Below are 20,993 nucleotides of genomic sequence, written 5' to 3'. Positions count from 1 at the left end.
GACTTAAATCAGCTGGCCAACGAAATCTTTTCTCCAAGTTGTCTGGAGTGAAACTGGGCACCCATGAGAGCGGCGCAAATGACAGATGTTCACGCCGGGCAGACCAACCGATTGCTCTGCCCTTTTCTCTAGCCAACACAATTAGCCTTTCTCTGTCATTCTGCCCACTGGCTACACATATGCCAAACAGTCACAGTCCAAACACAATCAGAGTATCGGCTGAAACTGGGATTATGTTGCTTTGTATTGTTAGCAGGCTCTACTGGCTAATCCTAATGCTGAAAGGACACAGTAAAAAGTCCGATCCGCTTTCACTGCTTGGCCATGGTATACATTTGAATGCAGTTTTGAAAGTGAGCCGTTGTATTGAGTTGGGGTTTAATCAAGATTATGTACACCTTTGGCAAGAAGTATCCGCCGAGTATCCCCAACACGCTAAGAAGAATCGCCCCTACATTTAGTGCCATGACGAAGCTCCCTCTGGAAATACAGTAAGCTGTAAAGAACGTGATCCAAGAAATCATGTAAATCATAAGGCTGAATGTGATGCACTTGGCCTCATTGTAATTGGCTGGCAGATCTTTGCCCATGTAACTCAGGCAGAAGCAAACTAAGCTCAGCGCACAGACAAAAAAGAGCTCAGCAAAGGCACTGAGAGACAGAGTCTTGCTGCACTCCAGGACAATGCTGTCATGGTAGAAGTTGTAGTCCTGAGATGGAAACGGGGGGTCAAGGAGCATGCGGAGAACAGAGATGAAGGTCTCCACCACCGTCGTGATGAGGATGAACATCTCAGGCCCTCGATTCTTCGCCCAGGTTTCATAGGATCTTGGCAGCTTGGAGGACCACTTGAATATACAAACAACCTTAACAAAAAGAGACATTTATGTGTTCAATCCAGAATTCAATTTAAAGTTCTCTTACTGATGCTTAGAAATGGCCATAATTTCAATGGTAAAAAAAACTGTAAAAATGCTAAAAGTACTTTATAAATAAATCAACTTGAACTTTAGAATGTGTTATTTTTGTATTATAGTTGATTTCAATTAATTTACACAAAATACTAAGCCCTGCATATAAAATTGTAATACTGCTAATTCATTAGCATTCATGAGCACATAACCATGATTAGCTTATATATTTATAAAACTATTATTTTAAATATCACTTATTATTAATGTACTACTGTAGCATTCATTTTAATTTCAAATGAGCTTGTATTGATAGCCTATATTTTTCAATTTTCATTTGAAGTGATTCACTTAATTTTTTTTTTCAGTTTTAATCATTTTAGTTATTTAGCTTAATCTAATTTCATGTCAAGGCAATGTTTATCATTTTAATGTTTGTAAATTGTTTAACCTCCTATTGTATTTCACTTCAGTTTATTTTATGTAACATTAACAATGCTGTTTTTAATCTTTCAAAAGTAGAAAACTATTTTCCTAGTCATTTAGCTTAAATTATTTATTTCATTATAATTATAATTTTGCTGGTATTGCTTGATTTCAGTGCTGCATTTGACACTATCCATCACAGCATACTTCTGGATAGGCTGGAAAACTGGGTTGGGCTGTCTGGGACAGTCCTCAAATGGGTCAGATCTTACCCTGAAGGGAGAGGTTACTATGTCAGTACGTGACCATAGGTTGAGGTGGACACCCATAATATGGGGAGTTCCACAAGGTTAAATTCTGGCACCTCTCCTGTTCAACCTCTATATGCTCCCACTGAGCCAAATAATGAGAAAGAACCTACCACAAACTTCGTACCACAGCTATGCAGACAACACTTAGATCTACTTAGCATTGCTGCCTAATGACTTCAGCTCCATTGACACCCTCTGCCAGTGCATTGATGAAATTAACAGTTGGATGTGCCAAAACTTTCTTTAGTTAAACAAAGACAAAACTGAAATCATTGCATTTAGGAACAGAGATGAGGTTCTCAAGGTGAATGCGTACCTTGGTTCAAAGGGTCAAACAACAAAAAATAAGGTCAAGAATCTTGGTGTGATTCTGGAGTCAGATCTGAGTTTCAATAGTCAAGTCAAAGCAGTCAGTAAATCAGCATACTGTCATCTCAAAAACATTGCAAGTATTAGATGCTTTGTTTCCAGTGAAGACTTTATCAGCAGCAGGGTGGATTACTCTAATGGCCTCCTCACTGGGCTTCCCAAAAAGACAGTCAGACGGATGCAGCTAATCCAGAATGCTGCGGCCAGGATTCTGACCAGAACCAGAAAATCAGAGCACATCACACCTGTCCTCAGGTCTTTACACTGGCTCCCAGTTGCATTCAAAATCGATTTTAAACTATAAATCTCTTAATGGCCTGGGACCTCATTACAGATATGTTCACTGAATACAAACCTAACAGATAACTCAGATCTTTAGGATCATATAAACTAGAAATTCCAAGAGTTCAGTCAAAGCAGGGAGAATCCGCCCTCAGCTATTATGCCCCCCGCTGCAGGAATCAGCTTCCGGAAATGATCAGATGTGCTCCAACATTAGGCACATTCAAATCTAGACTGAAAGCACATGTGTTTAGCTGTGCTTTTACTCAATGAGCACTGTGCTACATCCAACAGATTGCACAACTATGTCTTTCTTTTCGTTTTCATTCTTTTATAACCTGTTTTAACACATTTAATCTGTTTTTAATCAGTTTTTAATCATTTGTATTATTTGCTTTTATGTTCTTTTACTTGTCTCTTTTACCGGTTTATGTAAAGCACACTGTGTATGACATTTGCTATATAAATAAACTTGCCTTGTTTTGCCTGTAATTAATATTATATATGTATCGAGGCCAGCAAATAAGTGCTGTGCAGGTAAGCCTCACTCCTCTGACCTCTAAAGATGTTTTAGTGACAGATGAGGCCATGGTCTTAAGTCGCCTAGGTAGAGCAACCAAATCCCATGCGGAAGGTCGATGTAGGACCGGTGGGAGTTACATATAGCTTTTGCAAACACATTCTTGTATTTTTAAAAGTAAATGGCAAATAAATTTTGGGGCTAAAAGTAATTCAGGCTCCACTAAACAGACACATGAAAAAGCAACAGGTGAATGATATGGAGAGCAGAAGCTTTCATTTCCTCTCAGACAGCCATTTGTGTTTTTTTTTTTAAATGAAACAACCCTCATTTGTACCTTTTTTAACCTTCAAACCAGTTTACAATTTCAGAAGTCAAGTTTAAATGCATTATATGAACAATTACACTACTAAATTGATCAAATCAAATGTGCTTTTGTCAACCCCTGGAAAAAATGGACAAACTCAAAATATTTCAGACCTTATTTACGCCTGTATTTAGAATCATGCACTTGTAATCATCTTAACTAAACATATTTAAATACCAGGTGTAAACAGGGCCTTAAATAATGCAGAATGAATAACCTAAAGCCATTAAAGCTTCACAACATTTCCAATTAAAAGTACCTGAAAAGAGCGCACAGTGACACAGGCCAGGCACACAGTGCAGCTGATGACAAAGAGGGGCTGTTTGAGAAGGCAGCCGACACGGGACGGCCTGCTGAAGTGACACAAGGTGCTGCAGCAGGCCACGATCATAGACACCAGCATCAGCAGACAGGTCTTTCCTCCAGCCGACTTCACCACAGGAGTGCTGAGATTCAGCAGAAAGACCAGCGTTGTGCCCAGGGTCACAAACAGAGTCACGGCTAGATAAATGATCAGGGCTGTGGTGAGAGGAGCGCCCCAGGACAGGTACAGCTCTGCCCTCGGCAAACACACCTCGCTCTCTGCTTCAGACCAGTCATCTATTGGACACGGCTGGCAGCTGGTGTAGCCTGGAGGACATGTGAAGTGAAGCTAGCATGAGACACATTTGAAATGTTGCATATTAAGGCTACATCAAGGGGTTTCAATCTTTCACATAAATAAATGTAAGTAAATATAAGTAAATACAAGTAAATAAAATAAATAAATTTAATTAAATAAGTAAATATAACATTTCTTCCTACTCTTTTTCCTACTCTTTTATTTTTTAATTCACTGTACTTAATTATGCAAGTATATTTTGATAAATATTAATACTTCTAATATAATTTCCTATATTCATTCATTTTCTTTTCGGCTTAGTCCTTTTATTAATCCGGGGTCGCCACAGCGGAATGAACCGCCAACTTATCCAGCAGGTTTTTACAAAGCGGATGCCCTTCCAGCTGCAACCCATCTCTGGGAAACATCCACACACACTCATACACAACAGACAATTTAGCCTACCCAATTCACCTGTACCGCAAAACTTTGGACTGTGGGGGGAACCAGAGCACCTGGAGGAAACCCACCGGACGCTGGGAGAACATGCAAACTCCACACAGAAACGCCAACTGACCCAGCCGAGGCTCGAACCAGCAACCTTCTTGCTGTGAGGCGACAGCACTACCCACTGTGCCACTGCGTTGACAATATAATTTCATGATATTATTAATAATCTCACTGATTTTTGAAGTGCTCTTAAAGGGATAGTTCAGCCAAAACAAATATGTACACACCATTTGAATTTCATACTTTTGTTGATCAAAAAGTATGATGTTGTGAATTAAGTTGAAAAAGAAAAGAAGTAGCCCTCATTGACATCTAAAGTAAAAAGTAAATTCTATTGAAGTCAATGGATAATTTTTGCCAACATTCTTCAGTATATCATAATTTCTGTTCAACAGAAGAAAGAAACTCATACAGGTTTTGAACAAGTAATGAATAAGTAAACGATGACAGAATTTGTATTTTTTGGTTACTATCCCTTTAATGTGTGACACGGTGGTACAGTGGGTAGCACTGTCATTTAACAGTAAGAAGGTCGCTGGTTAGAGACCCAGCTGGGTCAGTTGGCATTTCTGTGTGGAGTTTGCATGTTCCCTCCATGTTTGTGTGGGTTTCCTCAGGGTGCTCCGGTTTCCGTCACAGTCCAAAGACATGCGCTGTATGTGAATTGAGTAAGCTAAATTGTATGTGTGTATGTCCTGGCTCTCCAGGTTGGGGTTTGAGGGTTGGGCTAACAACCCACCTCATAAAAAGAAGATGTTACGAAACACCATGCTACGGCTAAATATCAACTTTGATATTAATGGCCCCAAGAGAAAGTAAGTATCCCTTTTATGATAAACTTTCTCAAAACCCATTGCGGCACACTGGCAGAGTTCTCTTAAAGTTGAGAACAAACATTTGTTTTGTAGTCTGAAAGCTTTTATTTGGATGTTCATCCAAAACTATACTTAATTCTTCGATTCAGAACATTAGAAAAATAATAAACTGGAATGGCGGATAATTCCGCTGTGGTGACCCCGGATTAATAAAAGGACTAAACTGAAAAGAAAATGGCAGCTGGAAGGGCATCTGCTGCGTAAAACATGTGCTGCTGGATAAGTTGGCGGTTCATTCCGCTGTGGTGACTCCAGATTAATAAAGGGACTAAGCCGAAAAGAAAATGAATGAATGAATGAATAAACTGGAATGTTCCCTAAACATCTGCATATCCAAAGTAACATTTGCTTCTAAGATTTAATAAACGCTACATTTTTATTTTTTTAGAAAATATTCAGAAGTAATAGTTCTTCATAACGGCGGTTCGTTCCGCTGTGGCGACCCCATGAAGGGACTAAGCCGAAAAGAAAATGAATGAATGAATAAGTTTTTCATAAATAAGTATATTTGTTATATACTTATATAGACATATTTGTTTAGCACTTTTCAGCATTTTCCAGGTAAACAAACAGAGAAGGAAGCCAAGCCACAAATATATTAGGCTGACTAATAATTCTCTATACAAAAGCAGATTTAATGAAAGCGACAGAGGAGTCAAAACTGAAGAAAGTGGGCCGCCTGCTGGTTATTTTACAAATGACACACAATGTGCAACCATTCTGCTCCTCTTTACTTGTACTTGATATTTAAATGACATTTGTGGTGCTTTTAACCTGTTTTGTTGAGAAAGGTGGCCGCAGGGCATGCCATGCAGTCAAAGCAACACTTATGCTGTCCTGTCATCAGCTTTCTGAATCCATAAGGACATTCCGGAGAACATATAGACTCAGGAACCTAAAGATTAAAAAGAGAGTGAATTTTATTTCCCTTTCAGGCTTCTTATTAGTCTTAGAAAAAGTGATTTAAACTGATTTGTGAGCAAAAAAAGAATGAAATTTGACATATTGATTTTTTTTTCTTAGTATAGGCTTTAATGCTATCTGACAATATCACAATTTCTAATTATTATTCAAAGTTTTGCCAATGGGTAAGTTGAAATTGCAGGACACTGGACCTCTAGGAACAAGTTTGGTGATTCCTGGCTTAGGGTAATGGAATTCATTTATAATTTTGGAATTCACTAAAGCTGTAGCTCGTTTATAACATATAAAATAACATTAATTTAATACTAATACTGAGCATTTACTGTTAATTTTAATAACTTCTTATAAAATTTATTCTTGTGGAGGCAAAGCTGAATTTAAGCAACATTTTTCTAGATATTCATTAGATATCATTTTAATACACTCAAAAAATTACTTTTTCTGCTTGATCAAACTACTTATTTAAAATGAGTTAAAACAACACTTCTTACATTTTTATTTTGGGACAACTTAAATGTTTTATGTTCAAACTACTTAAATTTGTAAAAATTATTCAGTTAACTGAATTGATTTGTGTTGGGAAAGTATATAGAAATTGAGTGGAATCCAGCATTTTTACAGTGTTTGCTGATTTTGTGCCCAAAAAATCCTGTAACATCAACATATTAAGTTTACATGTAACTGCTGACAATCATATGGAATTATTATAAAAAAAGGAATTATGCAAATAAATAAATATGTATATACATTTCTTTAACAACAACAACAACAACAAAAACAGTAGGCTATAGTAAATACTGAATATGAAAAATACAAACTTACATTGGTTACAGGAGACACTTGTCCTGACCAGTCAATCTGAGAGTCGTCTAAATGAAGATCATTGGCACTAGGACTGTAATTTCCCACCACCTTAAATGACCACAACCCATTCGTCCATTCCCAAGTCACTATGTCATAACCCGTGGGAGGGTCTCCATTCTTATCAAAGTAAAATGATGCATTTCGGATGGAAAAGCGCACTTGTCTCAGCTGCTCATAAACCTGAGGGATTTTAAACATGGTGTCACAAATAACACAAACACTTCAATCAATTCCATACTGTGTCTAATACTATATTGATCACCACTAACCTGCCATGGCTGCACGTCATATTTCTGACACAGTCCAGAGTCACAATCCAGTACATTGTGCAGCGCATGAGCCACTGCGTAAACAGCCTTATACACATTAAATGAGGAGGTAATGTCGTACTGCGACAAAGAAAAGCCATTAATTGCTATATCGTAAAGGTTTGTGTTTTGCATACACGGGACACTGAGGTTAAATTGACCAGGGTTTTTTAGCCCGGGCACAGAAAGCCTTTCGTAATTGTCAAAACCATCAAATTCAGTATATTTAACAGCAACACCAATGACTGTCCCTATCATACTGATTCCTGGAATACTACTAACCGTCGACGCCACTGACCAGTCCTCTGTCCCAATCCACACTTTACCCGTCACGTTTTGGGCAATAACAAAAGGAAAGAAACCTGCAGCCCGTCTCTTATTGGCAAAGACAACTATAGTGTTGACTTTAGTTTTGAGGATGTTTTTGACCATGTCTTGCATGTATTTCTTTGTGCTGTCTGTTACCGCAGGGATCTGGGCTTGGTATGCGATGCATATATTGTTAAGTGGAGCTTGCTCTGATAGGCTTTGCATTCCCTGTATACCATATGAATTGTCACTACCGAGAAGGGCGATCCAGGTCCAGTTAAACTTGACGAGAACCTGGATCATTGCGTTGACTTGGTTTTTGTCGCTTGGAATGGTGCGGAAGAAAGATGGATAGAGGAGCTTGTTGCTAAGCAGTTCATTTGTAGCCTCGTAAGAGATCTGCAAAAGACAAAGAATATAGATGGATAGAATTGAGTCAAAATAGTAAGAGAGACACTTGGAAATTTCTCTGGATGTTCTCTGAATCCAAATGCAGGTTTCATTCAACAGAATGGTCAGGCAAGCAACACTCAACTCAGGAACAAACAGATGTATACAGGCAAATCCAGAATCATGGTGATATAACAGGCGGATGGTCAAAATGCAGGAAGCAGGCAGCATAAACAAACAAACAAGGCGAGGGTCAAAACACAACAGAGCAAGGCATAAGAAACCACATCGTAATGTTCAAAAAAACACTATGACAAGACTCAGCACTGAAGTGTGTGTGTGTTTGTGTGTGTGTGTGCTGTTTATAAAGTCCTTCTAATCAGTTCATGAGCAGCTCCCATGTGTGAGTGTGTGTAATCAACCCAATGAGGAGCAGGTGCGTGTAAGCGGTGCATGACTGAAACTAGTAGTCCATATACTGGCGGATTTGAAGTCCTTTAGCAATCTGCGTGTTTACCAGTGATCTGCTACACTGTTAACCCTTACTGTAGATTATGCAGTAAATAACTGTAAAATAGCCAGTGTTTAGCTGTAATGAAAGGAAACAGTATTTTACTGTAAAAGAAGCAGGATTTGTATAAAATTCTGTAGTGCGAAGAATAAATCACAGTAATTTACTCTATGTACCCATTACAGATATTTACTGTCATAATAAATGGTAAATTACTGATCAACCATTACTGCCCCATCTACTCTGATGCTTTATGTTGCTATTTATTTTTATTATATAATTCTATATATTTATATGTATTTACTGTTCAGTTTTGATATGTGAATGGTCAGTATTGAGGGGAGAGTGGGACATTGCATTGATGATAAGCTGAATTTCACTGCAGTCATGTGTTTTCTTTGGTTTCTTTTATGTTTTAACATTGAGTATCAGGAGTCAACCAATGCCACAGAGATCATTAAAAGCTAAGCATAAGATATGGATGAAAGGCAAAAATATTCACACAGAGCAAAGAAATTGTCATAATAATTCTTATAACTTTGTTTACGTTTCTATAATTAGTCTAATTTGCCTAATTTAACCTATAGTTCAGCTTTTAATTTGCAATTTCAACTGAATATTAGTATTTTGCTACGTAAATGACTAGTAAAAATGTGTTATTTAAAAAATATATATCTTAAACAGCACGTACATACATGTTTGCAGAGACTCAATGAATTTGTTTGGAAAACTTCAATTAAAGTAAGTAAAAGTGGCATTAACAGTATAGTAAAAAGGCTTTCCTAAAAAAAAAATGTATTAATCATGTCATTTTTGTGTTTTTTTATTATTACTACAGATTTGAAACGACATGAGGATCAGATTATTTATTATAATTTTTTTTTCCTATGGATGAAGTTTGCATATTTTAATTGTTTTTATTAAACAATATGTGCATAATTGTGATAAATGTAGGCAGTTGCTTTGAAAATATGCTATGCTCCAGGGGTGTCAAACTACTAGAGGGCCGCAGCCCAGCAGAATTTAGTTCCAGCCCTGCTTCAACACACTACCTTTAGATTTAGTTTGATCAGGTGTGCTTAATTAGGGTTAAAGCTTAACTGCACGCTTACCCTGTAGATTATGCAGTAAATAACTGCAAAATAGTCAGTGTTTTGCTGTAATGAAAGGAAACAGTGTTTTACTGTAAAAGGAGTAGAGTTTGTATAGAATTGTGTAATGCAAAGGATAAATTACAGTAATTTACTTTATGTTCTGTAACAATAAATGGCAAATTACTGTTCAACCATTACTGTCCCATTTACTCTGAAGCTTTATGTTGCTGTTTATAGAGACGTGCATTTTAAAGGCAGAAGACAATGATTTAGGCCTCACCACACTCCCACAGGCTGTCTTATTCTAAACACAAAGGTATTAGAAAAAGTTTTCAGAAAATGCTGGCCCTTTAAGGAAGTCAGGTGTTTGATTTGTTTACTGCTGAGTGTGCTCTATTCTCTGTCTATCAATTCAGATGTAGAGTCTGATGTTTTAGGCTTTAAATAAGAATCTACAATGAGTAAGTAAAATGTGTTAAAATGTTTTTGAGGGTTTCTAAAATATGGCTGTGTTTTAAGTTATATTGTTGTTATCTTGAACTGTGTACTTGATAGCTACATTGTTAGCTAGTTAGCCTCTCCTCGCTTTAAGTATATTTATTTATTGGATATTGCATATTGCAATAATGTACAGATGCTAAAAGTTTATGCACATAAAAACCAATAAATTCCATCACCTCAGTAAGGTAACATGTGCACAGAAATCATCACAGGGAATCACAAAAAAATATGATACAAATAACTATCCACACACAAAAGCTCCACTGTCAGGTCCCAGGTTGTGAGTTTGTTGCTAAGTATTTTTCAGAGCAGTGTTTCCACCTATGAATTTATATTAGAAACAATAGAAAAGTTTGTGGTCATGAGATTTTAAAGTAGATAATAATTATAACAATAAAAGATTGGATCCTTTGGATTTGATAGTATGTGTGTGTTTTCATATGCTTATTTTTTAATTATTTGAAACTTTAAAAAATAAAATAAATATTTTGTGTTTTTTGCTGTTTAGTTTTTTTTTTTTTTGCATGGCCAGCATTGAGGAAAGAGAAACACATTTTACTGCAGCACTTTCTGTGTGTGTGTGTGTGTGTGTGTGTGTGTGTGTGTGTGTGTGTGTGTGTGTGTGTGTGTGCATGCGTGCATTTTTTTATTTGATATGTATTTGTGATAAATGTTGCCAATTGCTTTAAAAATATGCTATATACCATGGGGGTCAAACTCCAAGTTCCTGGAGGACTGCAGCGCAGCAGAGTTTAGTTCACACCCTGCTTCAACATTACCTGTAGATTTCTAACAAGCCTTAATTAGTTTGATCAGGTGTGTATAATTAGAGTTACAGCTTAAAGTCCCAGTCACACTGCACTTTTCTCCCTTTAGACTTCCATTCATACGCATGTGAATGCTGCAGACCTGGAATGCTAGCTCATGCGAAAAATTTCACTGTTCGCAGTATTGGAAAGTTCAAGCTTGGAGTTCTCTGAGCTGCAAAATCACATCATGTGATTGCTTGAGACCAATCAAAGATCAAATTATGACCTGTCTGAACAAAAATTTAAACTATGGACCAGTCGCTTGCTTTTTCAATCTCTTATTATTTTGTTTAATCCCACTACTTTTCGCAGTGCCGTATGACAGAATTTTGCATGCTCAATTGTTAGTGTGACCGCAGCCTTACTGTGCAGACCTGTAATATGAAAGATGACATTTATATCTGCTGATTTCTTAATTTTGTTATACATTTTCTGTTGTATATTTGTTTGCTGCCAAAACAATAAAATACATTTGTCTAAATTTGTATGCCTTCTATTTTTAATAACAGGTAAGAATACTAATTAATTTTAGTAAGGCTATAACATACTATTAATGTGTATGCAGTATAATGCTGTGAGTTGTAACCCTACAGTACAGTAATTAACTGTACGCAGTTTCCAGTTTGTTACCACTCCTGCTCTATTGCAGTAATTAACTGGCAACACTGTTGCCAGCTACTCACTGTAATGGTTCGGTTACAGTAAATAACTGGCAACACTGTTGCCAGCTACTCACTGTATTGGTTCAGCTACAGTAAATAACTGGCAACACTGTTGCCAGCCACTCACTGTAATGGTTCAGTTACAGTAATTAAATGGCAACACTGTTGCCAGTTACTTACTGTAACCAAACTTTTACAGTGAGTAACTGGCAACAGTGTTGCCAGTATTCTACTGTAAAAACGCCCGGTAAGGTCTAACAGTGTAGGATTAGATCGCCGGTGATTGTGAAAATGCTAATGTAATGTTAAAGTAAAATGTTAATATTATTGTATTTACTATTTAAAGTTTGATGTGATAACATTTCTTCCAAATTTCAAATGAATTAATTCTGACAATTAATCAGAAGAATAACATATATTTTCATTTATTGTGATCAAAAATCAGGGTTATTCCACCAAATATTGTTTTAACTCTTCTTATCGGCATTGTGTTGTCTAAAACCAAATATAAACATAAACATGTTGATTGTTTTTTCATGTTTTTTTATTTAAAATTTGGAGGCAATGTCACCAGTAGTTTACAAACTAAAACAGAAATGAGGTTTTATGAAGACATATGTCTACTTTTTTATTTTATGCAAAAAAAAAAGAAGATATTTAGGCATTTAAATTAGTTTTTACAGTGTTCCACAAAATGTGCAATGCAAAAACATATACGTAAATTTTAAAAAGTTCCTAATTTTGTGATTAATGTTTTTATTATTATTATTATTATTATTAATTATTTTCCTTCGACTTAGTCCTTGTATTCATCAGAGGTCGCCACAGCGGAATGAACCGCCAACTTATCCAGCACATGTTTTATGCAGTGGATGCCCCTCCAGCTGCAACCCAACACTGAGAAACACCCATACACTCTCATTTACACACATACACTACAGACAATTTAGGTTTTACAATTCACCAATACACATGTCTTTGGACTGTGGGGGAAAACGGAGCACCTGGAGGAAACCCATGCCAACATGGGGAGAGCATGCAAACTGCACACAGAAATGCCAACTGACCCAGTCGAGGCTCAAACCAGCGACCTTCTTGCTGTGAGGCAATTGTGCTACCCACTGCGCCACCATGACGCCAAAAGCAGGATATAAATGTGCTTAAAAATGCTTCATTTTTTAATGAAAACTTTTTAAAACATGCCATTCTTCATTTTGAAATATTCTGTTAAAACTTCACCACTAAATTTTCTGGGGCTATACATTATTTTAATAATCAGAAATTCGTCAATGACTGAGAACGTAAAAAAGTTCCTTTCATTAAAATAATAACCTATCTAAATAATCATGCCATACCTGAGGAACCAGGAACACCCCTAGTGCAGCTGCTGGTGTGAAAGCATAGGAACTACTGTCAGGGCCAATGATGGCCACCGCACGGCTGTCCACAGCTGAGGGGTGCAGCTGCTGGGCCAGCAGATCCAAGGTGGCCAGATTGCTGGCTGGGAGAGAGCATATGTCATATGTCCGGTAGCCCAGTGTGACCCCAGGAAGGAGCTGCTTGTCCTGGGTGCCGTTGTTAATTTCGTCTACGGCATATCTGAAGGCCTGCACCAGATGATAGCCATGCTTGTTGGTCAAACCTCTGTAAATAAAACAAAAGCAATAGTTGTTTAAAAACCAAATCTACCAGTCACTAATCAATATATTGCACTTAAAATAATAGTTCATCCAAAAATGAAAATTCTCCCATCAATTACTTAGCTTCCACTACCAAACATGTTTGAGTTTCTTTCTTCTATTAAGAGAACAAGATATTTTGAAGAATGTTGGGATGTGGTAGCCTCGTTTACTCTACACTGGCAGCAGTTTGCCAGTAACTTAAATTAATTACAGCAGAATACTGCATTTACATTTACACTACCATTCACCTTGATGTGTGTATATTTACAGTCAGGGTTTGACATTAACTTTTTGATCACCAGCCAGTGTGGCTAGTAGTTTTCCAACATTACTAGCCACTCGTCATTCTCGCTAACCACAATTTTGTTGTTGGGAAAATAAATTTTATATACATAAATATGACTTTGACAAGCTAAAATGACTTGATTTAGATTTTGTGGAATGTCCACATGCCTCCTAATTCATTTGACTTTTTGTGTATGTTGTGTATGAGCTTGCTCAGTGAGCATGAGCACATGGGTCATGCTTTCATAGTGTCGTATTACAATTAGTTTTTATTTCACATGACTTTTCAGAGCTCAAAGGATTTACCAAATTTATCTCTAACCACACTAAAATAAAGAAATAATTTTAAATAATGTGTCAAAACTAGCAAAATATAGCTGTATACTATACTTTTTATTTAATAAAACATTTCTGTAAAAAAAAAAAAAAACAGTTGACACCAGTTAACTACACAAAAATGGGAAGTTAATATGCTATATCCTGTTTAAATAATGGTTAAAGCGAAAGCAACCGCTGCAGCTTACAAAAAGACCAATCTGGAGCTCTTGAAAGCAACAGAACTGTGGGTGGATGAACATAACTTTTTGTCTAGTCTATTTGAAAGACAACCGATCATGCCAGTTGTGTTTCCAGGCATTGTTGTTTCAAGCAAGGAAACGGGAGCGCGCACGTGTTTTAAACAGTCGCACGCATCATATCAGCTGTTGGCACAAGTGATTATCCTCTCATTCGCTATTCAATTGACTTTCTTTTGCCCGCACGAACAAAATTATACTTGTCAGTCTTGCTGCTTCTCGATTCTAAGATCGCATTTGCACGAATATTCGGCCATCCTTATTGTCGAACCCCGCTTTAAAACTACAGTTAAAAAAATAATGTTCAACCAGCCAAAGTTGCAAGTGGATTTGGCTGTCTAACCCGCCACAGCTAAAATCTACCCGCATTTGGCGGGCGTTAATGTAAAGCCCTGTTTACAGTATTCTAAATTTTAACTGTAAAAAAACATTAATTTTTCCAATGTAGTTTTAAAATACAGTAACATACTGCATAACTGTCCTACAGTAAAATTCAGTTCATGTTACAGTTTAGTTGGCCAGTAGCTTACTGTAAATCAACTAAAGCAAAAATACTGTATTTACAGCACCATTTACCTTGCTGTATTTACAATAATGTATATTTTTACTGTAAAAAATACAGTAATTTTTACAATGCAAATAAAATACAGTAACATATTGCATAACTGTCCTAAAGTAAAAATTCAGTTCATATTAAATGCTGTGTAATTTACAAAATCAAATAAAAAATCAATAACGTTGTACTATGGTACACTTCTGAGTGAACTCATTCATTCATTTTCATGTCAGCTTAGTCCCTTTATTAATCCGGGGTCGCCACAGCGGAATGAACTGCCAACTTATCCAGCAAGTTTTTACGCAGCGGATGCCCTTCCAGCCGCAACCCATCTCTGGGAAACATCCACACACACACACACACACATATACACTACAGACAATTTAGCCTACCCAATCCACCTATACCACATGTCTTTAGACTGTGGGGGAAACCGGAGCACCCAGAGAAAACCCACGCGAAGGCAGGGAGAACATGCAAACTCCACACAGAAACGCCAACTGAGCCAAGGTTCGAACCAGCACTACTTACTGCGCCACTGCCTGCCTTTCTTTAAATATAGATTTTCATTAAATGATAATAATATTTTGACACAGTACTTTAAGTTTAAATCTTGATTGAAAAACAATTAATAAATAAATAGTAAAACTCTTATGTATTCATTTCTTTAAGACTTCATGCTTTTTAGACCTAAAGAGAATAAAACACATACCAACATAAAACATTAACACACCATATATACAAACTCAACTAAAACTAAACATTAACTAAATGACAAGTCATATTATTATTAGATTATAACAGGCTCATTCTTACTTCTTGCAGTCATTCAGGTAAGGAGTTGGTGGGATGGTGGAATCTGAATTATGCAGAGCAAACCAGCCAGAGAGGATATAATCTCCTTGAAGGTGGAGACCTGTGCTGTCACTGAATCTCAAGAGACAGAGAAACACAAAATTGCTCAACATCGTTCCCATAATAGCCGTGTTTGAGCTCTACACTAACAGATGAGCTTATAAACTCTCTCTTTAAGCCTGTCCACACTTTCTCTATAGTCTGCTGGTGGCAAATATTTGCATGCTATACGTGTAATACCCACAGAGAGATGGATTTGCCTGAGGAAATATGTTCAAATGACTACTGCAAATGTAAGTAAATGTAGACAAAGGCAAATGACACAAGATTTTGATATACAATATTAAAGGAATAGTTTCAAACTTTTATCTTTTTTTTTATCTTTCTCTGTTAAAAACAAAAAATAAGATGATATTTTAAAGAAAGCTGAAAGCCTGTATGAATTCCATAGTAGAAAACATGTAAATATACTGTGGAAGTCAATGGTTACAGGTTTCCAACCTTTTTAAAATATCTTCTTTTGTATTTTGTAAGAAAGAACTTCATAAAGATTTGTAACAAGTAAAGAGTGAATAAATTATGATTTTTTATTTTCAGGTGAACTATCCCCTTAATATCAACTACAACAGCAATAGTGCTTTTACTATTCTTCAATATTCGAGGCTGCCAAGACTGTGAGTGTGGTATTTCTTTAGACAACAATGCAATATATAACAAGAAAATATTTTTGCTGATTAACTTACATTTTAGGCACAGAATAAAGACATAAGGTCATGTAATATATTTTTGTTTCCTGAAGTAAAAAGGCAGAATTAAACATCTCAGTGACCGTGCAGAACTGTTATTTTAGGTCCAGAAATAATCAATAATATTGAATGAATCTTTTGAGCGAACAACTCACTCTTAAAGGGATAGTTTAGTTAAAAGTTAAAACATTTTTTTCTTCCTTTTTTTCTTTCTTTTTTCTTTTTTTTTTTTTTTTTTACAAATGAATGTTAACAAATGTTTTAAAACTGTGGTTCTTTGTCATTTTGTCTTTTTTTTACTTTGCTTTCTTACAAATTATTTAAATGAATTTTCTTGGTTATTCGTAAATCAACCAACAGCACTTAAGAAAAAAAAAAGTAACATCATTGCCTGTGACTCCTTACTGCGAGAAATTCATTTATCCAAGTAGACCTATTTGACTGATTGGTTCATTAGCAGCCTCAAGTATGGAGCCAGATCAGTCTCGAAAATAATACATTTACCAAATAAAATACATGCACAGCACAATTCACATTTACAAAATCCAATTTGTAAGTTCAAAAACTATTTATAAATACAACAAACAATTTGGGGATTCATAAAGTAAAAATGACAAAAAGTATTTTCACCAAATGAATTGGATATGTGTATATTATATGAAATGTGTTTTAAGCTTACAAACTGGATTTTGTAAATGTGAATGGTGTTGTTGGTGCGATGTATTAATTTTGAGACTGATCTGGCTCCATACTCAAGTATTACTTTTGCCCATATGTTTTTTCTTTTTTTTTCTCTTAAATTGCTGGTAGCTGTTGACTTGCATTTGATGAATCACCAAGAACAAAAAATATTTCAGGTAAAAAAAATCTACTTTAATGACCTACTAAAGAAAAACAGTCACCTTCATCTTTGATGAGGCGTTGGAAAATTTCCAGCAAATTTGAGTTTTTGAATGCATTCCTTTTGGGTGAGTTCTTGGTGAATTCCTTTCAGAACTCATGTTTCATCCTTGAATGAAAATGTAAATTGGAATAAATCAGAGTCAAAAATCATTAAATGACTTGCTAATAAAGATACCATGTAATGAGTCAATTATTCAGCTGAAATTGTCCAAGACGGATCAATCAGATTAGAGCTAACATTTTTTATTATTTGGAGAAACTTTAATCTTCATTTAAATTTTCTGCGTATAAACAATCCAACATTTTATAATGGCTACAAAACAGTTCTCTTTAAACATTTAACTTATTCTAGTGTGACAATGTGACACCATAATGATCTTCTTCATCTGCAAAGCAAAGCTGTATTCCTACAGAAACGTGATTTGTGTCTCACCAATCGAACCACTGGCAATGCATTTGCCTGTCTCAACAGCTTTTCCCAGAACTTTGACCTATAAAGTATAACCACAGTTTTCATTGCTCCTCTAGAGTGGCGTTGAGCATTACCTCTGTACTCGAGCATCAGGCAAATGTATGTAAAATAAGTGAGAATTGCTCAATCATGCAAAACCAAAATTTCCATGCGAAATCTGCGACAAAGTCGAAACAATATTCCCCCTCATAAATTATGATAAAATATACAAAAGAACTGAAAACGGTCGTAAGGCAAACTTTTTTTTATTTAAAACCCAGCATAAAATCAGACTACAGCTACATAAGACTTGCATAGTCCTGTCAAAACGCTCATTTCTTTAGTATACAGCACAAACTAAAACATTTATTAGAAAGACCCACACTTAAGGCAAGAAATATGAAATCATAAATTCTATCAACACATAACCTCTGAATGACCGTATAGAGGATAATAAAAAAATATGGAATGATTCATTTCCATTAATTAAAAAAGGCAATAATAGCAAACCTTTACCTCCGTCACCCAGATACTGTTTTTCAGAAATCAACCATGAAATCAAAAACATAATAATTTTTATAAGATAATAAGATCATTAATACATGTAATATGGTAGCATGAACAACCATTTAGTTCTAAAAAAAAGAGTTATATATTGTATAATAAATAAAAGACAATTGTTTATGTTATAAATCAGTTATTGAATAATAATCCAAAATCTTTTTCAAATTTTGTGTGGAGAAAGGAACTGTTGTGTGGGTTATTCTTAGGAAACGATGGCATTACTAACAGTAAACAGGGTTCCCACACTTTCATGGACACCAGATTCAAGGACTTTCAAGCACTTTTTAAAGTACTATCAATTTTAAATAAAGAACCTTTGTGATTCATACCCATGCGCAGCGCCATCAAAGTCCTTACTGTACTTAAAAATTCATTCATTTATTCATTTTCTTTCAGCCAAGTTCCTTTTTTATTGAGGACTGCCACAGTGGAATGAACCTGCAACTATTTCAGAACATGTTTTCGCAGCACCCTGATAACAATTCACTTACACTTCAAATTTTGACCGTTTTAAAGAGTCATGTTCAAAGAACTTGAATAAATATGTTAAATTCAATACTGGTGATATTCAAATGCGGTCACTGAAATATTACAGTTGTTGAAACAAAATCATAAACAAATTTAATTTCAAATTTCATTCAAGCACTTTTAAGGACCAATATGTCCGTAATTCCAGTACTTTTGAGTACTTTCAAGAAGCGTGGGAACCCTGAATAAAAGTGTTGTCTATAAGGTTTCAAATTAATTGTGAAAATGTTAATGAAATAATGTTCCCTAATCATTCAGTCTAACATAATTATGTAAAAGTAAAGCAACATACTCAGACTTGTAAGAGTATGTTAATATATTGTAAAAGTACATGTGACATGACAGATAAGGCTAATTCTGATGACACACAAGACAACGTTTTGAGCAATGTTGCTGGGCAATATTGCAGAGCACTGTTAATTGGCTATTTTCTTATTGAGAATGAGCAATAGTATCTTATCTGTATACCATTGCTGTAATTAGTTTCCCTGTGTCTCACGTAGTTACTCATTTGCAGCATCATTTCCCAAGGTTGCCCCGTGTATCATCAGCAAAAGTGAACATTATTTGATAAATAAACTATTGTTACACTGAATGATATTTTGTGGATGCCTTAAATTATTTTTGTTCAGAAAAACTCATATTAAACTGGGCATGCTGTATATGTACTGGAAACAATGGAAGCTGTATTACAATTACTTTTATGGTGCTTTAAAACAGGATTTTTTTCTCTTTGACTTGTTTAATAAAACAATATTTACAAGTTTGGTTTGATGTAATGTCTGAAAATTGACATCAGTACTCCATCCAATAATAATAAAAAATGTACATTTTATTTGATTGAAATCTAAATATCATGCGTTTATTTTTAAGTTTTTTCTAAAACGTTTCATGCATTTTCTAAGAAATTTGTCTCTGGGCGGTTCATTATCGTTTGACAATTTCTTTTTCTGAAAAAACATAAAATATATTTTATGAATTTACAAAACTGTATAAAAGTCAAGGCACAGCAAATCTGCTTTGATATTTTGGATAGTATACTCTGATACTATTTTTGCAACATTAAAAAAATATTTTAGATTATTATTTTTAGGGAAAAAAATGTGACAATTCCAATCCAAAAACACTTATCTTTTACTTAGAACGACCCACACTCAAAATAAAAGTAACAGCAACATTTCAGTATCTCTTTTCTTAACCTTCCGACCCCTGAGGACATTTATATTATGGCTTCCAAATCCTAGGATCATCCATCACCTCATTTCACACATCTCACAAATTTGGATGAAAGACATGACTCAGGATTTAGGTCAACAACACAAAGCATGTAGTCCAAAATATCCAGAGAAGAAATATAAGGCAACTAAGACACTGTGTACAGCACATTTGTAGGCACATGAGTTTGGGTTTTTTACTGCTACTCTCCAACACTGAAAGAGCAAATACAAAGAAACAAAGGGGAAAAACTGCACTTGAGGAGAATCGCCTCACACACAGTCGCCTTACTCACAGTCTGTTTCCAGCAATAAGAATCACAGAACGCACCGTCAGCCCAGTCCAGATTATTGCATAGATCTCAGTGCACAGTGGTTTAGTTGACAGTTAACAGTTGGTAAAAACATCTGGACTCACAGAATATATTATTTGTGTAAAGCATACTGCATGATCAATCTATTGACTATTGTGATGTAAAGTATTTCAGAGCTTGATTTTGAGTAATACCTTCCTGTTTTAATCTGTCTGTTGGTTGCAACACAGGCTCATTCTAAAAATATAGACCTATATACAATTCTGGGGATCGCGAATTATGTAGCCAGAAGTATGTATGGCTGTATTTCGTTTTTAAAACGAACGCTACAGGGCGGTATGACACTGTTCCTTTTCGCGCTTACCAGCTGACCACTAACCTCCACATGGATGGCTTTCACGATGTGACCAGTTTGTCCAGTTAGCTCGGCATGTATGTCGGCGGACTTGAGTAGAAGAAAAAAGTTGACCACGTTGACAGGGTTTGAGTCTGGCAAATAACGGTTCCAGAAAGTAGGTAAGACAAAAATAGAATCCAAAAGATAAAATAAACAAGTGAATAACAGTGTGAGAATGTGGTAAAATCTGAAATGTAATAAAATCAGGGTTTTTTTTTTTTTTTCTAGATTGCTTTTTAAAACTGTCGGTCGGGTTTAGGGAAGTGGGTGGGCAGGTCAATCAGTGCTTTTGAAAACATTATTGGTTGGGTTTAGAGAGGGAGGAGGGTGGGTCAGTCGATTGGTCATTCAGTCAGTTGACAGCGGGCTCTGGTGGATT

General features: G+C 35.7%; 1 protein-coding gene across 1 annotated transcript; it reads right to left on the bottom strand.

The window, feature by feature from the left end:
- Positions 1 to 311: 311 nt before the first annotated feature.
- On the bottom strand, positions 312 to 15,619 carry tas1r1 (taste receptor, type 1, member 1). The gene is given in 7 exon segments (NM_001039525.2): positions 312 to 866; positions 3,446 to 3,816; positions 5,947 to 6,067; positions 6,919 to 7,140; positions 7,230 to 7,976; positions 12,900 to 13,188; positions 15,459 to 15,619. Coding segments are annotated over 7 exon segments (2,466 nt in total).
- Positions 15,620 to 20,993: the final 5,374 nt, after the last annotated feature.

The sequence above is a fragment of the Danio rerio genome, chromosome 23 (assembly GCF_049306965.1).
Source record: "Danio rerio strain Tuebingen ecotype United States chromosome 23, GRCz12tu, whole genome shotgun sequence".
Taxonomy (NCBI): Eukaryota; Metazoa; Chordata; class Actinopteri; order Cypriniformes; family Danionidae; genus Danio; species Danio rerio.
This window is presented reverse-complemented; position numbering and strand designations above follow the sequence as displayed.